General features: G+C 31.6%; 1 protein-coding gene across 1 annotated transcript in view; it reads right to left on the bottom strand.

Moving 5' to 3' along the window:
* Positions 1-2,240: 2,240 nt before the first annotated feature.
* Positions 2,241-25,855, bottom strand: part of LOC117101707 (E3 ubiquitin-protein ligase HECW2-like) — a 67,212-nt gene continuing 43,597 nt past the window's right edge. The window contains exons 10-26 of the mRNA XM_033241742.1: positions 17,686-17,839; positions 16,694-16,785; positions 15,335-15,477; positions 12,923-13,108; positions 12,131-12,298; positions 11,293-11,404; positions 10,838-10,934; positions 10,588-10,671; positions 10,030-10,142; positions 9,392-9,512; positions 8,674-8,787; positions 7,985-8,137; positions 7,249-7,480; positions 6,554-6,700; positions 6,124-6,238; positions 5,352-5,550; positions 2,241-4,380 (exon numbers count right to left, since the gene is read on the bottom strand). Coding sequence (XP_033097633.1) covers positions 4,269-4,380; positions 5,352-5,550; positions 6,124-6,238; positions 6,554-6,700; positions 7,249-7,480; positions 7,985-8,137; positions 8,674-8,787; positions 9,392-9,512; positions 10,030-10,142; positions 10,588-10,671; positions 10,838-10,934; positions 11,293-11,404; positions 12,131-12,298; positions 12,923-13,108; positions 15,335-15,477; positions 16,694-16,785; positions 17,686-17,839 — 2,342 coding nt within the window. The 3' untranslated portion in view covers positions 2,241-4,268. The remainder of the gene's footprint in view (positions 4,381-5,351; positions 5,551-6,123; positions 6,239-6,553; positions 6,701-7,248; positions 7,481-7,984; positions 8,138-8,673; positions 8,788-9,391; positions 9,513-10,029; positions 10,143-10,587; positions 10,672-10,837; positions 10,935-11,292; positions 11,405-12,130; positions 12,299-12,922; positions 13,109-15,334; positions 15,478-16,693; positions 16,786-17,685; positions 17,840-25,855) is intronic.

Raw genomic sequence — 25,855 nt, 5'->3', positions numbered from 1 at the left:
TACTTACAAATAATGCAAAACAAAAACAGTTTGTGATTCAGAAATAATTACAATTTAATTATTTTGTTTTTAAAACTTAATTATTGGTTTATAAACTATGTTTTATGTTGAATTAGAACTTTGATTCTTCTTCTTATTATTATAATATTTTAAGTTTCCAAATGATTTCTCTTTTTAATAATCATAACAATGAAATAAAAATAAAAATTAATAACAACAATAACCCTAACTTTATTCTTATAGCATGTACATTTAAAACACGAACTGAACAATATTCGTCAAATGAAATAATATTTATAATTTTTGTGATTAATATTTGTAATATCTGTATTTTACACTTAATATTTTTGTATTTTTACTCCTCTTCATTTCCTGTTAAAATATAATAAACAAACATAAGATTAAACTTGCAATTGTTGTATCATAATTCTACTTGCAACAAAGTGGCACTATGTATTACAAGGATAAGAAAAGTGCGGCCCTATTTTTACAGTAAAGATCATTTATAAATAACACAATATATTACTCCAAAATCATTTTATTAAAAAAGATATACTGTCTGTAGTACCAACTGGAAAAATCACTAATTTACAGTCTTTACTATGAACATTCTTAAATTGATAACCAGTCAATTTAAGGGTCTAGGGTCTATTATACAGAAGGTACTGTATATAACTGTATTATTTTGCATCTGTTCAATTGGCAAAAATATTGGGGTGTTTTTTTTCTTCAAATTTCCAATTGTAAAGCTCATAAATTACTTAAATATACAAAGAAAATCAATTCAAATACCAAAGTTAAAACGTTCAACACAGAGACTACATCTTTATAATTTTGTCCAACAATTCTAGGGGATTTCGAACATATTGTGTAGGATAATGGTGTGGTGTTCCCCATTACAGTCAACTACTGGGATACAGAGCTCAGAATGTTCAATTTTTTTAGACTGGATTTATGCAGGCTTAAATCAAATACACCTAAATATGTAAGAATTTGGTTTGTTTTGTTTTTTGAAGTCTTATAAATCAACTTTATATATTATATACAATACCTATGCTCACTTTGATTTGAAAAAAAAAATATGAAAATAATCTAAACTTCAGTCTTCATAAGAATAGGAAATACAATTAAAAATCTAGCAGTTGTACAGTGCATGAAAACTAATAAAACCCATTGCAATTAATATAAAAAACAAAACAAAAACAATAATACACATTAGCCAGTAATAAGTATAAGATATTTTGGTCCAGCATCATGAGCGCATCCACATGGAATGACATAACCACAAGTGGCTTTTCCCACTGGAATGACATATCCACAGCAAATAGAAAATCTACCAGAGTATGTGTCCACCTGTTAAGAGTGTCAATGAACTACTGTAAAACAACAGTTCCATCAAAACTACTCATATTACACCATTATACCAATCCAAAAAATTGCAATATTAAAAAATAGTTTTAACTATGAAATTTCCTCTTTTCTTAATTCACTTCCAAATGATAAGCAAAATAGTAATACTCTTTACTCTTTTAAAGAATAAACTACAAAATAAATCACCTACACCTAGCTAGAGACTGTGTGTGTGGGCTAGGTTAGGGGAATCAGGATAAATTTTTGTTCGTGCTTTTAGCATGTCTTAACATAATCATTGTCTTATGAGCATGTTCAAATTTTTGTAGAATTTTGTTGGTGTTTTTGCATTCGTCAAAAAAAGGTTGCTATAAAAAAATGAAAGAAGCAGGAAGATTTTGGTGGCCATAAATGTAACAGCAATAAATAAACATAAGCATGTTGGTATGTTACTATTACTAACCTCTTTCAGAAAGTCTATTTACAGATATTTGCACAATAAATCGTACCATTTTGAAGCACTGTTTATTATGGTGGCATAAACTTCATTAATAAACTAATGCACCATCATCGATCAAGTACTGGTCACAAATCCTTCAACTAAAGACTTCATTTACTATAAAATCATGACTTGTCAAAAACTGTAAAAAATAATTACAAATAATAAGAAAAATGATTAAAATTATTTTAATTTTTATAGTTATATTAATAAAATTGTTATAATTATATTATATAATACATACTATTAAAATTATACAACTATAATAATTATTACAATTATTACTATAATACAATTATAATTATTTTAATTAATACAAGTCTCCTTCCAAATAAGAACCACTTTTGGGACCAGGATTTCCATGGTGTTTAGCAGCTTTGGTCTCTAATAATAATAATAATAATAATAAAGATAAAAGACATTTGTTAATCTGGGACTACAGAAATGTGGTCTTTAATTGGAGGGGTCTTTAGTTAGAGGATGGCCTATACTCTTTATAATTATTTAGAAATCAAGGATATCTAACATATCATTTGTCTACTTTTATAAACTATATTTACATATCAAATGTGGACTTTGATGCTGCTGTTAGCTGTTTGCATCTACAAGACTATTTTATTTCTAATGAAATATGTGCTTACTTCTGATTATAAAAAAATAAACCACTAAATTGGATTTTAAGGAATTGAATAATTTCTAAATTACAGTAACCAAATGATGTGGTCTTCAGAAAATCTTAACTTAAAAACTGAGCTTAAGATGCACTTTACAGGTAAATATTTAATTCAACACAATATAAATACAGGATATTAAATATAAATCAATATATCAACACCTATCTATTGGGCTTTTAATTTAATTTTTATTATGAAAGAATTTTATTAACACAATACAAAAATGAACATGTGCATAGATAAAGACCCACATCAGATGCAGCCCTCTACAGGCTGCCAAAGAGTAGATATAACAACAAATTTCACGATACTATAATCCATATCAATTTTATAATTTCATGCAAATATGGAAGGGAGGGGTTATATACAATGCTACAATTAAAGTAACTTTTTTGATAATTATAAAATGATGATGATATCAAATGCAAGATTGCTATAATCAATTTTATCTGTAATCATTTCAAATTAAAGAAAGTGATAACAATATACAAGATAACAATCTGACCTTTGTAGGAAAACTATATACTCAAAGACCACAACCACTGTAGCACCACAGCATAGTAATGTTACAGTGGTGTAAGGGGATTGAAGTGTAATTGTCGTGTTACTGTGATGTCACATTAATTTAGTGCTACAGACCATAGTGTTACTACATTGCTGTAGACAGCTACAATTACAAGTACCAGTAGTACTTGTCTTGTGTTGTGGACTTAATGTAGTTTCACTGTTGTGTTGTATGACTGTAGCGTCGCAATAATGTAGTGCCACAGATGACAGAGCAAAATTACTGTAGTGTTGCAGTGATGTTAGATTTACAGACTGTATTGCTACAGTGTTGTAATACAAGTGCTGTAATGTTGCAGAAATTTGTAAAGTTAAAGAAATGTAGTGGTACAGATATATATACATATGAAGTAATAATATATGATCTCTAGTTTTCACAATTCTGATTGTTTAAATATTAGAAGACATTTCAGTACCCTGTGATGTTGGTTATTATACCACACAAGTTATTTGGCAATATATTAAATAACTAATAAAGACAAATTCCATTCAAAAAATAAATCTTATCTTTTAACTGATTAATAAATGAATACAGTATATCATATAATAGACAATACATTATTTTCCATATTAAATTGGTTTTCCAGTATGAAATGACTTCTGGCTGTATGGTAGTAAAATGTGATTTGTTACAATGTGTTATGGATAATGAAGATGATAAAGATGAAAATGATGAAGATGATGACAGTGATAAGAATGATGACAATGAGGAAGATAAAGATGATGTGTGAATATGATCATATGACGAAAATATGACGGTAATAATGATAATGATGAAATAGAGGGAAAGGAGGATGGAAAGAAGATAAAGAAGGATGATGATGACAATGATGATGATAGGGATGATGAGGGTGGTGCTATTCTTATCTGATACATACTAGAGCTAATCACTATGATAGTTGGTATAATTAAGTGCATGTGTAGTTATGTTAAACGTTGCATTAGTTCAAATAATTCTTAGTTAAAGAACTCAATACAGTTTTGGTAGATATTAGCTGCTTAGTTCAATTTCAAATGTCAAATTATGTTAAAAATTACAAAATATGAATGTAGAGCTTAGTATGCCTCAAGATGACATCATTGTCGTCAAACTCTTACTAGTAACCCTCAGAAATCGCATAATTCCATGCATGTTTTGAATACAATATGCTATTTGATCGGGTGCACACTTGCAGTAAGAACTAGTCGATACTAAACGTGCTGGTTTCTTCAACTGCGATGACAAGCTTCTCTAAGAGCATGGCGTATGATGTGTATGGTGGAAGATCAAGGCGGTTAAAACATGTGTGAGCCCTGTACAAATAAAAGAAAACAGTAAAATGAAGATCTGTCATTAAATAATAATTCATTTTAAAAAATCGATGTAAATAAATAACCCAATTACTTTTTATATAACATTTCCAATTCCAGAATGCTTACTGGTAACTTGCTAAGTGTAATGTACTGTTCATTTTTTTTCATAATGAATAACAGACAGGCAAATTTACTATATATGGTAACTTTTATAAAATGTTCTCTTGATAATAATTTCAATGGGTTGATAATGTTAATACTGGATTTTTAAATTGATAGCATTTGCTCTGGGGTTGGCTTTCCGGTGTAGCGCTTCATAAATCTCAATGGATTGATAATCTTAATACTAGACTTTTAGAATTGATTGCATATGCTCTGGGGTTGGTTTTCCGGTGTAGAGCGCTTCATAAATGTCAATATATATTAATATTATTATGTGTAAACAGTACAATCTGGGCATGCACTCTAAGGTATAAAGCTGTTTTTCTCAGTTGTTCGAAAACTGAAACCTCAATTTCAACTGCTACTTAAGCAATTCAGAAAAATATTTCCAAAGAAAATCATCAATTGATATTATGTGTGATGTATTTAAGAAATCCTGGACAATGTTGTAAAATATTGAAATTGAATTTTTTTTTAAAAAATCAGATTCTATGTCATCTAAAGAATGAATAATGTATAACTGATTGCTAAAGAATGAATAATGTATAACCTGCTCGCATTATATTAGTTATTGAACACATATTTAATCATCAATTAAAATTTACAAAGAAAAAGTATGATACAACATCCTAATAATTACGTTAGAAATGGGATCAATGGTTTGTTAGTGGAAATAATGGCGCCTGCTTGAACTCTTTTTGCAACGATAGCAACAGAGTAGTATCACATGGTATCGTGACGTAACACTCTAGTACTCTATACATACATTAAATGTATTATGGATTTTAAAATATTAATATTGATATTACCTTGGAAGGCTAGTTGCTTTGCCCCATTTCTCAATACAGAACTTGCGGGGTCCATTGCTGCCACGAAGGGCTGCAAATCCTTCATAAGGTATACTAGATGTACCAGTGACAAACTGAAGTAGACGCAGCCGTCTCTCATTATCAAACCGGTCCACTGCCATCCAAAACCACTCAATCACATGATGCCTATCTTGGTATCCTGAAATTGATTCATTATCAAAATAAGGATAATAAATTATTCTAAATTTGATTGGTTGATTTATCAAGTGTAAGCTATTACATTTTTTTTTTTGCTTGGCTTATCCTGTTAAGTATAAGCCATTAAATTTGATTGGTTGGTTTATCTTGTTAAGTACCAGCCATTAATTTTGATTGGTTAGTTTATCCATCTATTCCAATTCGCCAGCCGACGGTCAGCTGTATCTATTCGCTGGGTCATTGTCGTATTTTTTTGGTCATCAGACCCCATCCATAGTATTCATGAATATTTATATCTTGAATACTTCTAATATTTATAACTTTATGTGTACTACATTAATCAAAACAATTTCATTTGTGCCATGCTGTGTGAAGTACAATAAATACTTTGCATCATCATGCTAAAGAGTAAGCTACTCTGACAATGTCAATTCAACTTCACAAGTAACCAATTAAAACATGATATTAATGAGCAACTGTATCCAAATTACAGGTCTTAACAGGATGCTCGATCATAACTCTATACTATTTTTAACTAGTTTATTTAGTATTGCTGTGGAGTATTTGAACTCACCGCCTCTGTACTCTGTGTTTTTTCGCCAGTCAATGATATCAATCTCTGCAGTGCCAGCAATTACCAACTCCAGTTCACGTGCATCAAACACTGAAATCAGCCTGGAATCAACAACCTGGGAAAAAAACATGCAGCACTTTTAAACTATGTTTATTTGCACCATATTTAAGAGGTTAACCTTCTACCTAATCTAAGAAAGTCAGCTTAAATAAATCATGTGATGCTCTATAAGCCTTGGAAGTGCTTTTTCGAATCTATTTTTCCATATTTGTTTTAACTTGGCCATCTGTTTCTGGTTAAAAATGCTTTTATTTTTGCATCTCAACTATTCTTTAATTAATTGCCCTTTTTAATTGATAGTGTTTTTGGCTATTTCTGGTTTACCATGACAATAAATGTTATAAATTATTGGCAGTGCTGCTACACTTACTTCATAGAACCCTCGTACAAGTGTATCTGTTTGTTCCGATACGCCTCGTTCTATCCTCCACTTCACCATTCGTTCTATGTACTCTTTTTTATTCTTTTCTGTGACTGGGATGTTTTTACCATTGGCTTTTAACTCTCTCTCAACAACCTGAAAAAAAAAATTAGAAAAAGTGTACTCTCCTTAATTGATGTTAAATTGTCTTTCTATAAATTTAAAAGATACATTGTCCCTTATCCTGTCTATCTTCCATGTTAGGGTTATTCAAGCAGCCAAGTACTCAGAGCATTATTAAAAACCAATTCGAGCCAGGTTTGAACTGGGGTCTTAAGTGCAACATGTAGGAACATCACCTGTCAACAAAACACTCAGCTCTATAGATGCTTTTTCATTATTATTCATATAAAACATACTAATATATGTTGTTAACATACATTACTCAAACATACTTTTCAGTATAATTCTTATCTCCACATTACAAGTTTTAAAATGATGGGTCATTTACTGGAATTGACTTTCTATTGCCAAAGATATGAGTAAAAGTATCACAGCTTCTCTGTACTAAAGTATACAATACTGGCACATTCTTATGCTAATTACTCAGTTAACATACAGCAACAGTACGATGGGCAACAGTACGATGGTTTTTGGGATGTAAAGCCTCATATAAAATGGTATTCAAATATCATGGAACATACTTGACCAAAGACTTCCTCATCCACTGTGAAAGTGAGATCATCTAATGCCTCTGTGATGTCGTTGTCTTTCATCCATAAAAGACTCTGATGGAAGCCACTATCTAGAGACTCCAGGTCACTCAGCGTACAGGGTTGCTTTAACAATGCTTTGTAGAAAGGTCGTGTGAAGAAAGCATCCAGAAGGTAATGATGAATTATAGAAAGACCGATGACTCGCCCACAGAAGCGGAACCTGACAATCATTAAAGGTTTCAAAGCATAGACAAATTTCACCTAGACTGGTCTCTGTATCATATAATTAGGCCTCAGACATATTGTCTGTAGAAAAATTCTCAAAAACTTTCAATGAAACACAGGTCAAAACTATTCAATTTTCACTGACATTTTACTACAAAAATCCTTATGTTTATTAAGACTCAATGGGGTCTGTAAATAATAATTAATATAAAGAATAGTACTATTTTTTTCAGTTGATAGGCAAAGAAAATATTTTCTATATCAAATCTAAAAGTAATATTACTCAACATATTTTACCATTATTATTACTTAATTACTATTGTTTGTTTTATTACTGAATTATCACATCATTATAAATATTAATTTTGAAATTGTTATAATTATGAAGATCACTTCCCTTACTGTCCTAGTTTTCTTTGCCACCATCATCATTTTTGCCTCCTCATTATTAATGAAATCATTCTCATTGTTAACAAAAGAATAATTTTTATTTACTCACCATTCCATGTGGTTGTCAACAAATGCGGACATAGGACTGATCTGAACAGTATACGTATCGTTTGCGGAATACTCAAACAAGCCATAGTACGGATTAAAGAGTTGCCTTGATAGTAAGAAGAAGAACTCTCGTGATGGACCTCCATAATCAAGTCTGAAATGTGAAAATGAAAATTCCTAAACCATTTTTATCTCTGAAATAAATACCTAGTTTATGCAAAATGTCTACTAGTAACTAAAATACAGAAAACTGAATATACAAATAGTTTCACAATTGTGAAAATCATATCAAAATTGATATTTATCTATGAAATATCATATTTATGAAAAAGTTCTCTCAGGAATTAATATGAATATTTTTGAAATTATTATTTATGAGATATCTTGAACTTATATATGAAAATATGCTGCACCCATCTTTATACATGAAATATCAAATTATGGCAATAATTCCTATAAAGAATTCATATCTAAACATGTTATAGTCATTTGTTCCTATAAATTATAACAATTATATGTGCTTAGCTCTTATTATGATTCAGAGAGAAAAAAATATTATTTAGCAAGCCAGAAATTATGTGCCAGCTAATATGCATGGGATATCACTAAAATGTCAAAAACATTCTAAGATTCACCTCCTAATATTAAACTCTCCATGAACTCTAGAGCAATGCCAATCATTTGACTTACCCTTCCTCGCCAGCAAAACAGATAAATAATTTGCACTTTCTAATATCCTTGTGCGTTATTGCAGAAATCTTTCCAAAGGCATCTTCCAGTAGATGTTCCCGTCTTATTGTGATTCTGGGGGTTGGGGGAGGGGAGAGCAGAAATGTAATTTAAACATTACTATAAATACTGATATTAATAATATATTTATTAATATAATATGAACGATATTTACTTATTGTTGATGGTGTGTGAGCTCAAATATACTGTATTACTATACATTTCAAGCAGACATAACAGTTGTTAAATATACATTCTGATAAATTTCCTGTCAAGTATTACAACTGAACAGAATTGGGAGTGGAAAATTTGAATTCTTACTTTAAATTAAGCTGTTCAGATTATGAAATTTTCTTTAACAAATAAATGTTAAGTGCCCATATATAGTTATGATGTGCCTATATATGGTCATGATGTGATGTCATCATATTTTTATCAAATAAAATGTGACAGCCTAGACAGGGCTCAAGACATCCATTAACAGAAGTCTGGTGAAGGTAGCCTCTCTAGTAGTGATTCTAGCATGGTCACAACCAGTAATAACTCCAATTTTAGATAGAAAGGTTGAAATGTACACACAGTGAGTGTACAAATGGCCAAGTTTGCTTGTTTTACAATAATATTTAATATTAATCATGTGCCCATTAAAAATATTAATCAGAGAAAGAGTATGACTTACTTCAGTTTGGTTGGACCTTGCCCGTATCCTTTGCTTTCCAATTTCTTGTAGAAACTCCTAAGTTTTGCATCAAAGTCCCTGCGATATGGAGCAGGAGCTCTTGCATTGGCTCTGGGTACAACTATATAAAATGATAAGATTTATTTCTCTTTGCCATACATGGTACATATATAAAAGTTATCTTTCGGAGTTGTAAATATACAGCAATTATCACAAAATTAACAAAAAAAAACAGAACTTTTATTATGGTTGTGTCAGGTAAACTACAGTTCCAAATATCTAACACCAAAAAAAAAAATAAAATAAAACAATAAAAAAATAATACCTATAACAAAATTGCATACATTTTGGACTTACAAGAATAAAATTCCTAATTGTGGTGTCTAACAAAAAAATTGTACAATTGAGCTTTCAAATAATTTTGTTTTTTCCTATGATGGTGGCCAAATTTAATCACACTGTTGTCATACATCAAATTTTCTATAGTTATTCCATCACTTTATCAGTTGTTTTTACATTATTTCATTTTACACTACATTTAACCAGACAACATACAGTGACAATATAAGAAATAAATGTTTCAGAAATATAAGAGGAATAAAAGAAGGAAAAAGAATGAAAAAAAGCAAAATACACACCAGGTGATCCTTTGGGAGATGTGTGGCGTGGTTCTTGAATCGATGACGCTAAAGTAGAAGAGTGCGGAAGAGTGGCGATTGGAGTGTACGTCTCAATATCATCCTGAAATAAACTGAAAATAATAAAAATGTAAGACCATAAATCAACTTTTTCCTGGAAAGTTAAAAGTATTTACAATTAAGGTTTCATATATTCTATATGGAGAAAAAATTATTTGTAATTGTATCCATTTTTGTATGATTCGGTCAAAGCATAAACATAATAAAATATTATTTTCTCCTTGCTGTTTTCTCAAGAAGTCCGACAGTTTATATAAACCAAATTAGGGCATGTCTGGTAATAATATGGGTGTCAAGCTCTTTCAAGCCATAATTTCATTTGGTGGATGAAAATGTGTTGTCCTGTAGTATGATATATTGGAGTGTTTGCAGAATCTCTATATTCACAAGCTGATAAAATCCATCTTGCCACCTGGAATCTTACTGTTCCTATGTCCTGGGTTTGTCATCATTTTTAAAAGTGTTTATATAAGAATTTTTAAACGCCCCAAGACTCACCTTAACAACAAATTCAGCTCAATGTCGTTACTAAGACGGTGTAAGGCATCAATTCCTTCCTGCCGTATAAGTGATAGTTTATCTCTGATGAGGAAAATGAAATGGCATTGTAAATCAGCATTCTTGTCTCACAAAATAACATCACTCAAAAACATATGTATAAGTACAGAGAAACAATAAAAAAAATTTAAACACAAATGTGTATTTACTATTATGAAGAGATTAGAATCTCTATTTCCTAAAAGCTTACCTTAACTTTGGATTTGATGCTAATTCTGCTTGCCTCTCCTTCAAAATATCTGAAATATTTGGCTGTCTAAGAAAAGCAACTATCTTTTCATTGTAAGCTGTTATTGCAAACAAAAAAAGATATTAATTAGATATATTAGTAGCAAAGCAATGCAGCAACATAATGGTAAATATCATCATTTAATTATATTTTAAAAAATATTTTAAATAATGATAAATCATTAGCATATATTATTTAGCTCTATCATTCTCTTTGTGAATTGTACACTCTACTCTAATCTTACAGTTCTGATTGCGGGCAGTGTACCTTTTGCCCATACTTGCCTGTGAGTAACGCGTTCAACATTCACCAGGCACAGCCAACCCAATCAGTACTGTATATGCTTCTAAGCTAAATAAACATCACATAGCTTCCATCGATACAATCAATAATAACTGAATGTGTACACAACATACCTAGTGGTTTTTGTTCCAGGGGATAGCTTAATGATGAGCCACTAAGTGTTTCAATCGGTCTTGGTTGTACTGGTGGACCTACACCTGAAGAATGGTTTGAGGCCCCTGGATTCTGAACAAAAAAAAGACAAATGTACGTTATCAGAATGCAAAAGAAATTAAACAAACTGAAGCTATCCTGTACATCACTTCAACACTTCAGTTCAGAAAAAAAAATGTATTCATCTTTAATATATACATAGTACCTGTAAATATTATCTTCAGTAATGATAAGCCAAAATAAATACGAAGCTTACTGCTAAGTTTTGGCTACTAGAATCGGTAGTTTTTATCATGTAAATGACATTATCATGTAAATGACGTTACCATGTTGAAGCCTAATTATCCATGCTTGAGCAATGCTACGGAACTGTCATGCCAAATCACTCAAGCATTATTGTTACAAATTTTCATGCTTTATTAGTTCAAGTACATTTGGAATAATAATTTAATTTAAAATTTTACCTCAGTGTCAATTTCTTTGATGGATAATCCCAACTTCCTCATATATCTTAATGATATATTGTAATTTTAAATTTTAGCGTAAAAGTAATGAAATTGTCTGTTGTATTGTAATTTTAAATTTAGTGTGTAGTCACTGTTAAAAAGGAGAGCCTTTCAATAGTAATTAGTTCACATGGAAGTCATCTTCAGGGTTTTTCTTTTTTTTTTTGTACGTTCCGGGAAATAATAAATGAATTTATTTTATTTTAGATGAATTTTCCTTGATACTAAGCCAACAGTAAAGTTTCTTACAAAATGAAATTATTTGAATGTTTAATGAATGAAATTTACATACCATCCTAGCAGCAGTACTCCTGACATCATCTTCACCCTCACTGCGGCTCCTCTCCCGATGCGTCAGTGGAAGGTGTAGAAGATTAGCACCATCATCTCCAGATGGCTCCACTGGAAGACGTGGATCTATAAATGTTGTTGTTCGTTGCGTGTGGTTTATAAAGAAATTCTTGAAACAAAAAAAAAAACACAACATAATTGTTTAAATATTATAAAAATATGCACCTCAAATTGCATGATTGGTTTCGATGTTGATTGGACATTTATTTTTCTTCCTTCTTTGTAATTATAATTATGTTTATATAGCATGATATACTTGCACCTAGGGCTGAACCACTTCATGTGGACAAAGCTAATTGGGGTACCAAAGCATGGACAGCCGAGAATGGAGCTCTCGATCAAAAGGCAAGAAAAAACACTACAGTGGAAAATGCTGAACCAAACTGCCTTCCCCAAATGCATTAAGCCATCTTTTAGCTGCACATGTGTATGTCAAAAGCAAGGTATATAAGCAATGTAGCTTATTACACAAACAAAATGGATATGCATAATATCTTCACATATGCTCCGTGATAGGCTATATTATATATGCACAATGACATTGACTTTATAAGGCAAAAGAGAAATCTCATCATATATAACAATTTATTATTAGATTAAAAAAAAATATTGCTATCTTGCTTGATCCTAGTCTATTGAATTACAATTATATAAACAATAAAAAAAATAGATAAACAATTTAATTACAGTATTATTTATTTATCATATATTATCATATATGTTTTTTTTGTACCTTGCTAGATTTGTCTTTTTTCTTTTCCCATCCCCTTGGTAACTCCGCTCGTTTGTCACTAAACAGATTCAGAAGCGCAACCAAATCCCGATTGTGTTGGTAGTCTGAAAACTTGTTTCTATCCCTGCGTATTTTGTTAACCATGTGCTTTAATGAGGAATTCTTCTGGTACATATTAAAAGCTTGCTGTAAAGGTAAGTGACAACATAAATCATCAGAAATGTGTCAAGCCATATACAATTTCATCTTTTTACAACTAAAACCGCTGAAGAAACCCTGAAAAAAACAGGTGGCTGTGCACACTTGAAAGGAACAAATATCAATAAGCACTAACAATTTACATTAAAAAATCATAAATTATGGAAAGCCTCAGGCATGTCTTTTACTATACATTATCTGCCAAGCCTAGAAAAAGAACAAGCTGAATCTATCAGGGAAGATTGTATGATGCAATATGTTCCTTCATTATAGTAATTAAGGATTTTATGATGTGCCTGCTACTATCTAGAAAAACATAGGTAACAATATAACAAATGTCCAAAAATAAATCAAAATGAAATAAATTATTATAACTAATTGAAATATATGAGTATTAAGATTTATTTTGTTGACACATTGATCATAGATATCTTGCAATAATCATAATAGTAATTCTTATTAGAAACATGACTTCGCAACTACAGATAATAGAGCAGAAAAAGAGTGGCTGTTTAGTGATTCTTTACTTTTCTATTGTTATTATTATGGATGCAATAGCAACTTGCCTCCCTATAGCTTTCTAATGAGAAATAGTTTCAGGGGCTCACCCTGTATTAAATGGTGAAAAAGAAATAGTAAAAAGTACTTTCTAAATGGAAAAATTATTATTCTATACAAATATGCATTTCAAAATGTATCACATTTTTGACATGTTATAATACTTTATAAACATAAATACTTAATACAGTATTATATTAGTAGATTATATCAATGTAATTATAAATATATTGTTTAGTATGTACTATACTTGTTCATAGTATTAATATAGTAAAAACACAAGCAGTGCTAAGTACAGAGCCAGTTTAAACTACCACACCCACTTACATTATTGACACATACAGTACTGATTAAAGCAATATGTGATTACTGTAAAGTTTTTGTATTCTTTGTTTAGCTATGTATATGTAAGGTAAAATATGTATTTCAGATTCACGTCACTAGCAAAATGTCAATCCTTTTAAGATGCAAAGGCAACTGTGTAGTCTACATCACCGTGATAATGCTCATACCTGTTTGAATTCAAATTCGCTCTTGAAACAATAGTGAGTTAGAGGAATGAATTTTGACTTAGAAAGATAACCGAGTGAATGATTCGCAAATGTATTCTTATTGGCTTAAAATTGACCTATATCCGAGTTACCGCTAGGTGGTGAAAATCTTTCATTATGCATTTAACTCTGAATGTTTGCCAGGTATTAAATCTCAGAATAAATGTGAGGTCCTCCAATGAAATGAGTCAGTCAGGTGAGAAATCAAAATTGCATTTACGGTATATTATATTCAAATATGACCACATTAATTTTGTCTCTAAATTACTTTCATAGGATAAGTAGACCTGGAGATGAGCGTTCAAAGTTTACATGTAGGAAAACCTGCTTTTGATGAAATTAGCTTCAAAGTTAAACAAATTATATCTGCCTAATTAGACTTCAGCCAAATTTATACTTAAGTGAAAAGCTGCCTGGCTCAGAGCCAGCACTCGCTATGAACGCAAGTACAGTATAATCTATACCCAACTTGAGGGCAAAACAAAGTATCATATTTTATAACCACTAACCAATGATTTCAAAAAATATCTGTAAAATTATAGCAATTATAATCGTCACCTTGCGTGAGACAAATTACAAGTGACGCAGTGTGAAATGGATTGTAAGCTTAAACAACAAAATTTTGAAGACTGGAATTGGCTCGAAGCAAAATGGTCCTAGTAAATGTAAATTCTGTCTCTTAATGTGACTGTTAATCCCTTTCATGTCACCTACACTTGGTTTACTATCTTATATTTATTTTTGTTCACTTGATCTTGAGAATATTCTAATAATTTGGAATTTCAAAATTCAAAACATTAAGACATTAATTTTATGAAAATACTGACTAATTTTGTGACCTCTCAAAAATGCATCTTATTTATGGGAAGACCTAACAAATTGCATGTTTCTGCCGATTTCTTTTTTTTTCACAATTGTTATAATGAGGAAGAGAGAATATCAGAATCATGAATACTATGTCATAATAAAGGGTAGTAATAACAGTCTTCACCCAGAAAACACAGTTTCATATTTCACTGTGATCAGCGACACAGCAATATAAAATGAAAAGTGATAACCGGTTTATTGGCATCTCGTTAGGAATTGATAAATCATTTACGAGTACCTTGTTTGCATGGAGGTAGTTAAAAAAATCCCGCCGGGTAATGAACTGCACTGCCGGTGCTTCCAATACGGATTTATTGGCATTGGTAGAAGCAATTGTGGGCACTGCCGGAGGTTCTTCAGTTCGTGACGAATCAGTTTGATCTGAAAGACAAAAAAAAATTGTGCAGTGTGACTATCTAGTAGAAATGAGATACCATGGCTCAATAGTAATATGAGACATTATATCATATTCTATAAAAACAATTTTAGAACATTCGATTATTATGTTGCTTTTAAAGAATTTTTATTTATTTGACCGTAGACCACTTTCAATGTTTACAGTGGCCTGCCTGAAAAGGTGGCGGCACACTACCCTGGTAGGCAAAATATTCGGCTAGATCAGCAAAAATGCACTGGAAATCAAGTATACTGGTTATCTTTATTTTTGTTGTGCCAAAAATATGAAAGCTACATGGATGAAACTGACATTTGGCATAGTTAAATATATTAGGAATCGACAAAAAAAAAAACCAAAAAAACAAAAAACAAATCTAAGAAATTATATTTTTTTATTTTTTTATTTAATTTTTGAAGTCATTTTCGTCTTTTTTCTTCAGATATTGCCAAGTACAAGAATGCTAAGCCAAGAAAGTAAATTAAATACAGAAAACCAAAGTAGCTACATAAAATGGTTTGCTTGTTACAGAATATACATAAAACTAAAAAAAAATTCATAGTAATTTCCATAGTCTCTTAATCAGTAAAAACACAATTTTGTTTTGATGTGTCTTGTTGATACTTTAGAGAACTCTATTTGATTCTCTTAAATCAACATTTTTATTAAAATTTGAAAGCTTTTTTGGAAACCCGTAGTACTTAAATGGCGCTTAGTTGAAAGTAGTATGGGAAGAAACATCATTATAAATCTTGGACAGGGTTCAACTTACCGTCTTGGGGTTATGCCACAAATGTCAGGAATTACTCATTACTGGAAACCCAGTCACTGAGCCTAATTAGACTTCAGCCAAATTTATACTTAAGTGAAAAGCTGCCTGGCTCAGAGCCAGCACTCGCTATGAACGCAAGTACAGTATAATCTACACCCAACTTGAGGGCAAAACAAAGTATCATATTTTATAACCACTAACCAATGATTTCAAAAAATATCTGTAAAATTATAGCAATTATAATCGTCACCTTGCGTGAGACAAATTACAAGTGACGCAGTGTGAAATGGATTGTAAGCTTAAACAACAAAATTTTGAAGACTGGAATTGGCTCGAAGCAAAATGGTCCTAGTAAATGTAAATTGGAGTTTTAGTGTAGTCTATTAAAACACAATTCATTGGTAATTAAATATAATGTTCAATATACAAACCTGTGTTAGAAGGTTGCGGAGTTTCCTCGACAACAGAAATCGCGGATCTCCTCTCAGTTCGGTCCTGTAATGTCCTTCGGAAACTCTGATATCTGTGTTTGTTAACAAAAAATAAGCATTAGACTAATTAGAGGCAATGTCACCTACAACATTTATTTTCCAAGTAAACCGACACTTTAATACATATCATCAAACAACATTCGTGTTTTAATTAGCAATAATCGCTACAGCGTGCATTGAATCAGAACACATGAGGTTATGTCCTGTTGCCGGGCATATTAAAACTCAAGAGACCTCAAAAGCTAAATAAAGACACTCGTAGACTAATGTTAATGTGAGATGAACACGAATCTAACAGTCATGAGTTTCTGAGCATAATCATGGCATTAATATTGATAAATTGCAAAAACAATCCATGCAAAGAATTTAGATGCATACAAACTGAAGCATTTAATACAAAATACTAGAGGCAAATATTCACAATGAACATAAAAGACAAAAGATATTATTGATATTCAAAATGTGAATTCAAATGAAGTTAAAAACAAGTAATGTAAAAAAAAAAAATTCTTGAAAAACTAAATCTCAAATAATTTAAATGGATATTTATACTTCAAATTCAATTACTTTAATGAACAATTATTGACTAATTATGGTTCTTAATAGTTTTTTTTAAACAATAGTAGTAGTGGGAGGAGGTGTTGGTTCAGCAGGTGAAGCTTGGACTATTGAGGTTAAAAAACACTCACTTGCTGTGGATTTTTCTTGTGTCTCTTGGTAGGGTACTTTTAATGTACTTTTTCTCCATCCAGAAGTACAAACAGATTTTTGTTTGGTCTTTCTATTATATTTTCTATCAGGAAAACAAATTTCATATATTGTATTCCTTACTGTATATGATGAATAGACAGTGACCTATGAGCTCAGTACTGTTTTTGACTTTTGACCTTTATTTTACCTTATAATTAATAGTAGCTGAAAAAAATATGTACCTTCTTTCTAACTGTTGTCTGCTTTGATGAGAGTCTGTGGATTGTTGCTGTCTTCTGCTTTCTTTATTCAAGGTTGGTTTAGACCACGTTGTTGTACGATTCACATGATCGATGTAAAATACACGGTTATATTGATCTATTCTAGCTTCCCAATCTATTAAAAAAAAGGTATATGAATGTAATAACAAACTCTGAATCAAAATTGAACTTAGTTACATCATGGTTACATCAGGGAGTTATAACAACTCTAAGGTTGCATCAATGCTGAGAATCTCAAAGACGATTAAGGCTCAAATTACAGAGGAAATATAAATAAAATTGTATAAAAACAGTCTAACTGATATTTTTGAGGCACGCCATGCTTCTTTTTTACTCACAGGGGGAGAAGGTGCAATTGATCCCCCGCCGCTCAGCTGCTTAGGCCACTGTTGAACACATGGTACTCTTATAATACTCTAATATTTGTTGTAATCTAGCATAAATCTTCAATAAAAGTGACTGTCTTAATATTGCACTGAAGCTTCCAAAAATTGTATAATCACTTTAAAGTGTTTATTTGGTCATTCATCATAATCTTGGCGCATAGGATACTATTTCCTTACAAGAGTGTTTGAATAGCTGAAGGTTTTTCTATCTATCTGTTATGGCTTGTGACAGTTTAAAAAAGGCAGTGCAACAAAAAGTGATAAATATGAGGATATCATGAAAATATCCGAGTTGATGATGTCCTGTAACATGCATATGTGAGGTCTCACCACGAGATGAGATGCATCGTTGGTTAAATCATTTTGAGATATTCACCAAAATAGGTCAAAGGCAAAATTTAAAAAAAATTTTGATTTTAATGTTTTTGAATAACTTGATACTTATATCTTATGATTGTGTACTTTTTAATTGAATTTTCTTACTAAAACAGTGTTTTCTTCGCATATTCTGTAATTTTAGTTCTATTATTTGTACAGGTTAGTTTATCTTTGAGGCCGATTTTCTCAAAACCTGATTCTCATACACTTAAACTTTAAATGCTAACATCTCTGGATCTATTTATCCTAGGGAAGCCATTCAAAGTCCACACTATCAAATTTTCTTTGACAAAAAACTGATATATGCCCATATATAGTCATGATGTGCCTATATATAGTCATGATGTGCCCATATATAGTCATGATGTGCCTATATATAGTCATGATGTGCCTATATATAGTCATGATGTAATGTCATCATCACTATATTTAGGAATGTCATGTTTTTGTCAAATACAATTTGATGGTATTGACAGGGCTTAAGGTTCACTAGTTAGGACCAGGGAGTTGTTATTTAGAAGGAGTCACAACACATTTATCTACTTATCTACAGCCAATGAGCGAAGCGCGGTGTACTGAATCTTCAAAGAGAACTGTGACTAACTGCCTGTCTTTTGTCAATAGCGTACTTTTCCGACAATCTTGCGCCCTCAGTTGTTAAAACTGAACATGTTTTCGTAGCAGTGAAATGATATAGGGGCATATTTGTTGTATCGGTTTGACGCTAGCGTGTAGTTGATAACTGACACTCTCTCTAGTTGCCATGCTTTTTCGTCACACACAAGCATAAGAAGGTTTACTGCGCATGCTCATATTCGGTAAGTGAACCTCGTCGTTATCTACCTCTCTGCTTCGTTATCTTGTCGGAAAAGTAGACTGATCAAAAGAGAGGATTTTGTTGTGACTCCTTCTAATAACAACTCCCTGCATAGACTAGAAATGGAACTATTTGAACACTGTTACAGTAATTGGCGAGAAAATTTTGTTGACTTTGGACGAGTCAAGTGGCTGAGCGGTAAAGCAGGGGCGCTGTTAACTAAAGCCTTAACATTGGCCAGGTTTCGGCTATTTTCTTCGTCTAAGACCCAGTGTACATATCTGGCTTGTGTGCACTTTAAAAACCCATTTTAAGAATAGTAGAGGGTTGCCCCAATGTTAACGCGAAGCTACTAATCACCTCGCTACTGCTACTGAAGTATTTACAGACAACGCCCATATGCAATTAAGCAAAATCATGCTGTGCATTATGGGTTATTATCCTACTTTACAATATTTAGCTACATTAATCCTCATTCAGTTGAAAGCTAATATCTAATACAGATAATAGGTAATTCTTATTTTTTGTATATTTTACAGTAGATGTATGTAGTACTAGTAGTACAGTATATGTATAAAATTTTACAATCCACATTGACTGTTGGCAAATTGATCATGGGCTCTATCGCCCCAACTGTGATGCTTTAATTTTCAAGTTAATGTAATGGACATTTGCTGTTGTCTCTGAATGGTGAGAGCTTTTGTTGCTTGTATTGTCAGGTGTTACCAGGTTCTGAGCAGTTTCATAATCAGTGTCAGCTTCTGTCTCTTATACACATCTAGATGTGTATAAGAGACAGCCATATAACGGCATATTGGCAGAGTTTAGAGGAAATGGTATATTTAAAAATGGGGTGATGTTGATTCAGTGATATTGATACTACGATGTCTAGTGCAGTTAGGCTATAATTGGAATCGGCGAGTGGCAGCTTTTTTATAGGCTACGTCACGTCATCGTCGGCGATACGCTGCCGTGTACTGTGCATAAGGTAGACTATCGTTGGTCATAAGTTGTGAACGCCAACATGCTAAGCATTCATTAATATATTTTTCCCATAAGTTACCAAAACGTTCTATATAAGTTACTAATACGTTTGCATACCTCCACCTCATTATGAATATGCTACGTATGTGCCCAAAATTTCAAAAAAACATTGATAGTTCAGCGTATGCCAGTCTTTTAGAGAAACTCCGATACGTCAGCATACGCTAACTAAATCATCAAGGTGTGACAGGGCTATAAGCTTGACCTTAGTCATTGAAAAATAGTCCAAAGAAAGCGATACAAACTATGAGTCGATATTTTTTTATATTTATTTATTCACTGATTATGATTAATTGTTTCACACTCCCTATAACCTGTCTCTTATACACATCTAGATGTGTATAAGAGACAGCTGTAATTTTGAATAACTTGATACTTATATTTTATGATTGTGTACTTTTTAATTGAATTTTCTTACTAAAACAGTGTTGTCTTCACATATTCTGTAATTCTAGTTCTATTATTTGTACAGGTTAGTTTATCTTTGAGGCCGATTTTCTCAAAACCTGGTTCTCATACACTTAAACTTTAAATGCTAACATCTCTGGATCTATTTATCATAGGGAAGCCATTCAAAGACCACTTGTAATGTGATCTACCAAAGTGTAATATTAACTCATTTTTGGATTTTCTAACGATGAGACTCATTTTGTAGTGAGACCTCACATATGGGCAAATCCCAGGTATTTGTCCCTTAAAATATAATAGTATGAACACAGCTTAAATCTGTCCACACTATCAAATTTTCTTTGACAAAAACTGATATAGGCCTATGCCCATATATAGTCATGATGTGCCCATATATAGTCATGATGTGCTCATATATAGTCATGATATGCCTATATATAGTCATGATGTGCCCATATATAGTCACGATGTGCCTATATATAGTCATGATGTGCCTATATATATAGTCATGATGTGCCCATATATAGTCATGATGTGCCCATATATAGTCATGATTTGCCCATATATAGTCACGATGTGCCCATATATAGTCACGATGTGCCCATATGTAGTCATGATGTGCCCATATACAGTCATGATGTGCCCATATATAGTCATGACGTGCCTATATATAGTCATGATGTGCCCATATATAGTCAGGATGTGCCCATAATATAGTCATGATGTGCCCATATATTGTCATGATGTGCCTATATATAGTCATGACATGCCCATATATAGTCACGATGTGCCTATATATAGTCATGATGTGCCCATATATAGTCATTATGTGCCTATATATAGTCATGATGTAATGTCATCATCACTATATTTAGGCATGTCATGTTTTTGTCAAATACAATTTGATGGTCTTGACAGGGCTTAAGGTTCACTAGTTAGGACTGAGAAGCTATTGATATGCGTGATGCACTTTATAACCTCAAGGAAGAAGTGCATTATAAATGTGGAATAATACACTTGGCCAGCCAGCTATATCAATTGTGTACCATTCTCTTTGTGAAAAATGTTGACATATTTCAAACATTATTATGGTAATCTGTTGGTTTCCACTCCACCTGCATAAGTATGATTATGAATACATTACTTTGAATATAATCCCAGTACTAAATGAAGAAAACCCACTGGAAAATTCTACAAAATGGAATCATTTAATTTCACAAACAACTAAAATACTGGGGAAAAAGGGAATATCACCCTTTTAGCATTCAAAGTCTGTACCTTATAAACCATTTTTGAGTTCTTGGCCAAACAACATGTCTTAGAAATATTTGTTTTTTCCTCCGAAGCCTGGTTTTAAGATAAACAAGTTGTAATTAATCTGTTTACTTCTTGTTGTTCAGTCTTCACTGAATTTTAATTAAATGGAGACAAATTGTGTGAATGTTTCAGTAGTATATTTCCACGGGAAATGCGAGACCTGGTTGTTAGGCACAACGCCATTGGTGTCATTAAGTGGGCGTATATCAGCGCTACATAAATATATCACCAATACATAAATATATAATACATCAGTATTATTTAAAAAAAAAAACTGACAATCCAATTAAGGATTAGAATCTCCTCTGCTTAATCTGGATACTACATCCCGAGTCTTCATTACATTATCTCCACTTTCATATCATTTACAAATTATTGATTGATTCAAAACAGTGAATTAAGTTTATGCATACTGTATGTAATTTTGAAAGCAACTAATAATGATTGAGATAGTAGTATTCAAACACCATTAGTTATTAAAACTGTAAACTTGGCTCAGAACCGCTGACAATACCTCAGGCTGTAGGTTAAATCGCAAGATATGCTAATACTGTAAAATATATCCACCAAGTATACACACAGGGTTATACATCTCCAATATATATTCTAATGAAACCTACTACAAACATGCATTGCTAATAATCCCAATGTCTCATGCCAATATCCAGGCAACTTGTTTTTTTTTTTATCAAAACCTAATTGAAAAAAAAAATACTAGAGAAAAAATGTAATAACATATAATTCATTAAGAATGGTTTCAACAAATAACATGATTTCATATATTTTATAAACATAAAAGAATAAAATGGTAATCGTATACAAATATAAAATGAAATTCAAAGTAATGAGATTAAAGCGGAATCGAAAGAAGAATCATTGGGACAGTTAACAGTGTGTAGACAGAGCAAAGGTCAGCAAGGCGACAGAAGAATTATATAAACAAAATGAAGATTGCTAATAATATCAATCATTAGATGCTTATTATCAAGAGCATATACATATTATAATCATTATAACTAAATAACAAAATCAAATATCTCTTGACAGTAAAATCTAGCTACATACTTTAAAGAACAGTAAGAATCAGTTGTGGACATTTAGTGGCTTTGTCTATTTATATATTCACTATAAATTTAAACCACTTTGATTCATCTATTCACCTCTTTTTCACTGCTCAATACTCACTTGTCATTCAGTTTTTTGGCAGTAATGACAAATAAAATATTTGTTTCTTCATATGAAAAAAGAGGCTCACCCGTGTTATTTCACAGTTCGTAATTCATGGTGCCATAAATAATTGGATTGAGATGGCGAATTCATGCTTTTTGTGGGGTCAACAGGCCATTAATTTGCCAAAAAATGGTGCACTGGTCTGAGCATGATATTGATTTTACATGTTTTTAAGCCTACTTACTATCCCTACATACCTGCCTTTTCTTTCTAACTTTCTTTACATTATTGTTATCATAATAATTGAATTATGTTAATTATAACTTTTTAAAACAATTGATAAATCAAATCACATTGCAACTTTTTCTTTTTATACAATTAAAACAAATTTATTTTATGGAATAATTATTGTACTATACTAGTATACAATGCGTAGAGCTACAGTAAATACTTGTCTACAACTGTCGAAATCTGTCATTTCACTGGATTTCCATCTATTGTGACACTTGGTTTTGTCTGATAAATAAGTAAAGTCAGCTTCTTACTTTACTTCAATGCATAACATAGAAATATATATTTGTCTTCAATATTTTATTATTGTATGTTGGTGATTAGCTGCTGAGAGATAGAGATGGATGGAACAGTCTGAGGATGATGACAATGATATTATTGACGATGATAACAATAAAAATAATGTTGAAGATGATAATAATGATGAAGATGACAATAGCAACGAAGATGACAATAATGCTGAAAATAACATAACAATAATGATAAAGATTGCAATAATGATGAAGATAAAAATAATGATGAAGATGACTATAATATAATGATGAAGATGACAATAACACTGAAAATAAAAATATGAATATGACAATAATGATCATCAACAATACCACAGCCAGCTATTGGGACAGTCCCATACTATTTTTCTAATGGGTTCACAAAGAATGGGTGCACACTTTTTAAAATATGGGTCCAGATTTCTCATATTTAGCTTAAAATTGGTAAAATGGGTCTAGATTTTCCATATTTTTGTGTAAAATGGGTCTACATTGTTTGATTTTACGCGTAAAGTGGGTCCACCCTGAAACTGTCCTGCTCTGTTTGAAAATCCTGGCTACAGCATTGACAATGAAGACTTACTGTATTTAATATGGAAATATAACGACAATGATAGATGTGGATGATAATAAACATGATGATGATAATAATTGTGATTATTTAATAAATGATGATATCGCTATAATATAAACAACAAAACAAATGCAATAATCCTCAAAATCAACATATTAATGTCTATGTGTTTGACGTAATGGCAAAAAATGCAATGGATGAGAGAGAATTTAACTGACACTAAAATGTAGCTATATGAAGGTCAGACTTAGGTCACACTAGTCGTTGCTATTATCTCCATTTTGAGACATAGAAACTGTCAGTTTTATTTGCATATAGGGACTTGAGAACTTAGATATTGAACCTCCTCATTCATGTAATTAAACAATAGTCTTAAACTGAATCTTACGTTCCTTGGTTACTATCGGAAAAATGACTGACAAAAGACAATAATTGTTAATTAACCAGCATTATTTATCAACTTATAAACTATCAGAAACAGTCCACATAAAAACCTACCTGACATCATTGTTAATTAATGTTTCATCCGTGTAGTAATTCCTCAATGAATACGGGTAATAATACACATGTGGAAAATACACATACACACTCGCATAAAGCCACTGTTATGTTGTTAACTGCGTGCGTGTAAAGTGACAGTATGTACGATGATCAGCATTGCTAATGCATTCAGCCAATCAGATCATTCAGATCACAACTGCCTTTAATAATTTAACCAATCAGAATAGTCCAATTACTCTGCCTTAAATAACTGTCGCAAGACGTCACATTGACCTACGGGTCATTCACCAGGTAACTAAATATAGATGTTAAGTGTTCTGACTGTTGAAGCATGGATGGTTAAAGTAAATGATTTCTGGGGAATAGATGTTTTTAAGCAACATTTTAAGTAGAAATATCTTACACAGAAACATCAAAAGGATTTTCAGCCTTAATTATCATTTATTGGATGTGGTAAGACATTTTTGGCTTCTTACCAAAGACCTGCATTAAAGATTATAGACACTAATTAATTATGTAAGGTTTATGTTGCTGTGCCTGCAAAACAATTGTATGTAAATGCAGATAGGTTGACACAGGCAACAGTGATGATAAAGACAATAGTGATGACAATGATGACAACAGAAATGGTGGTTGGGAAGAGAAGAAATTTGGTTTTCAATACTTATTGAAAAAAGGGGTTAAGTGAAGAGGAACAGACACTCGGGGTAATCATTCACTTGAAAAGTTATAAACCAGGGCAATTAGAAACAAAAACATATAGAGAACAATATATAAAATCCCCAAATTCTAAATCAGATTGTTTGGAGTATTGTTGTGTCAGTACTGGTACTATGGACTAATGCACCTTCCAAGAAAAAGTGACAGTTTACGTTTGACAACAGTGAGAATTTCTTTGTAAACAACGCTATTATTTAATGACAACTGATGGAGCTACCATCTACGAGCAAAGCTTGCATGAAATTACCAAGCG

The sequence above is a fragment of the Anneissia japonica genome, unplaced genomic scaffold (assembly GCF_011630105.1).
Source record: "Anneissia japonica isolate Jap-2015-1 unplaced genomic scaffold, ASM1163010v1 scaffold1005_len2656397_cov198, whole genome shotgun sequence".
NCBI classification, from domain to species: domain Eukaryota; kingdom Metazoa; phylum Echinodermata; class Crinoidea; order Comatulida; family Comatulidae; genus Anneissia; species Anneissia japonica.
Note: the sequence above shows the minus strand (reverse complement) of the source record. Positions and strands in the feature narration are given on the sequence as shown.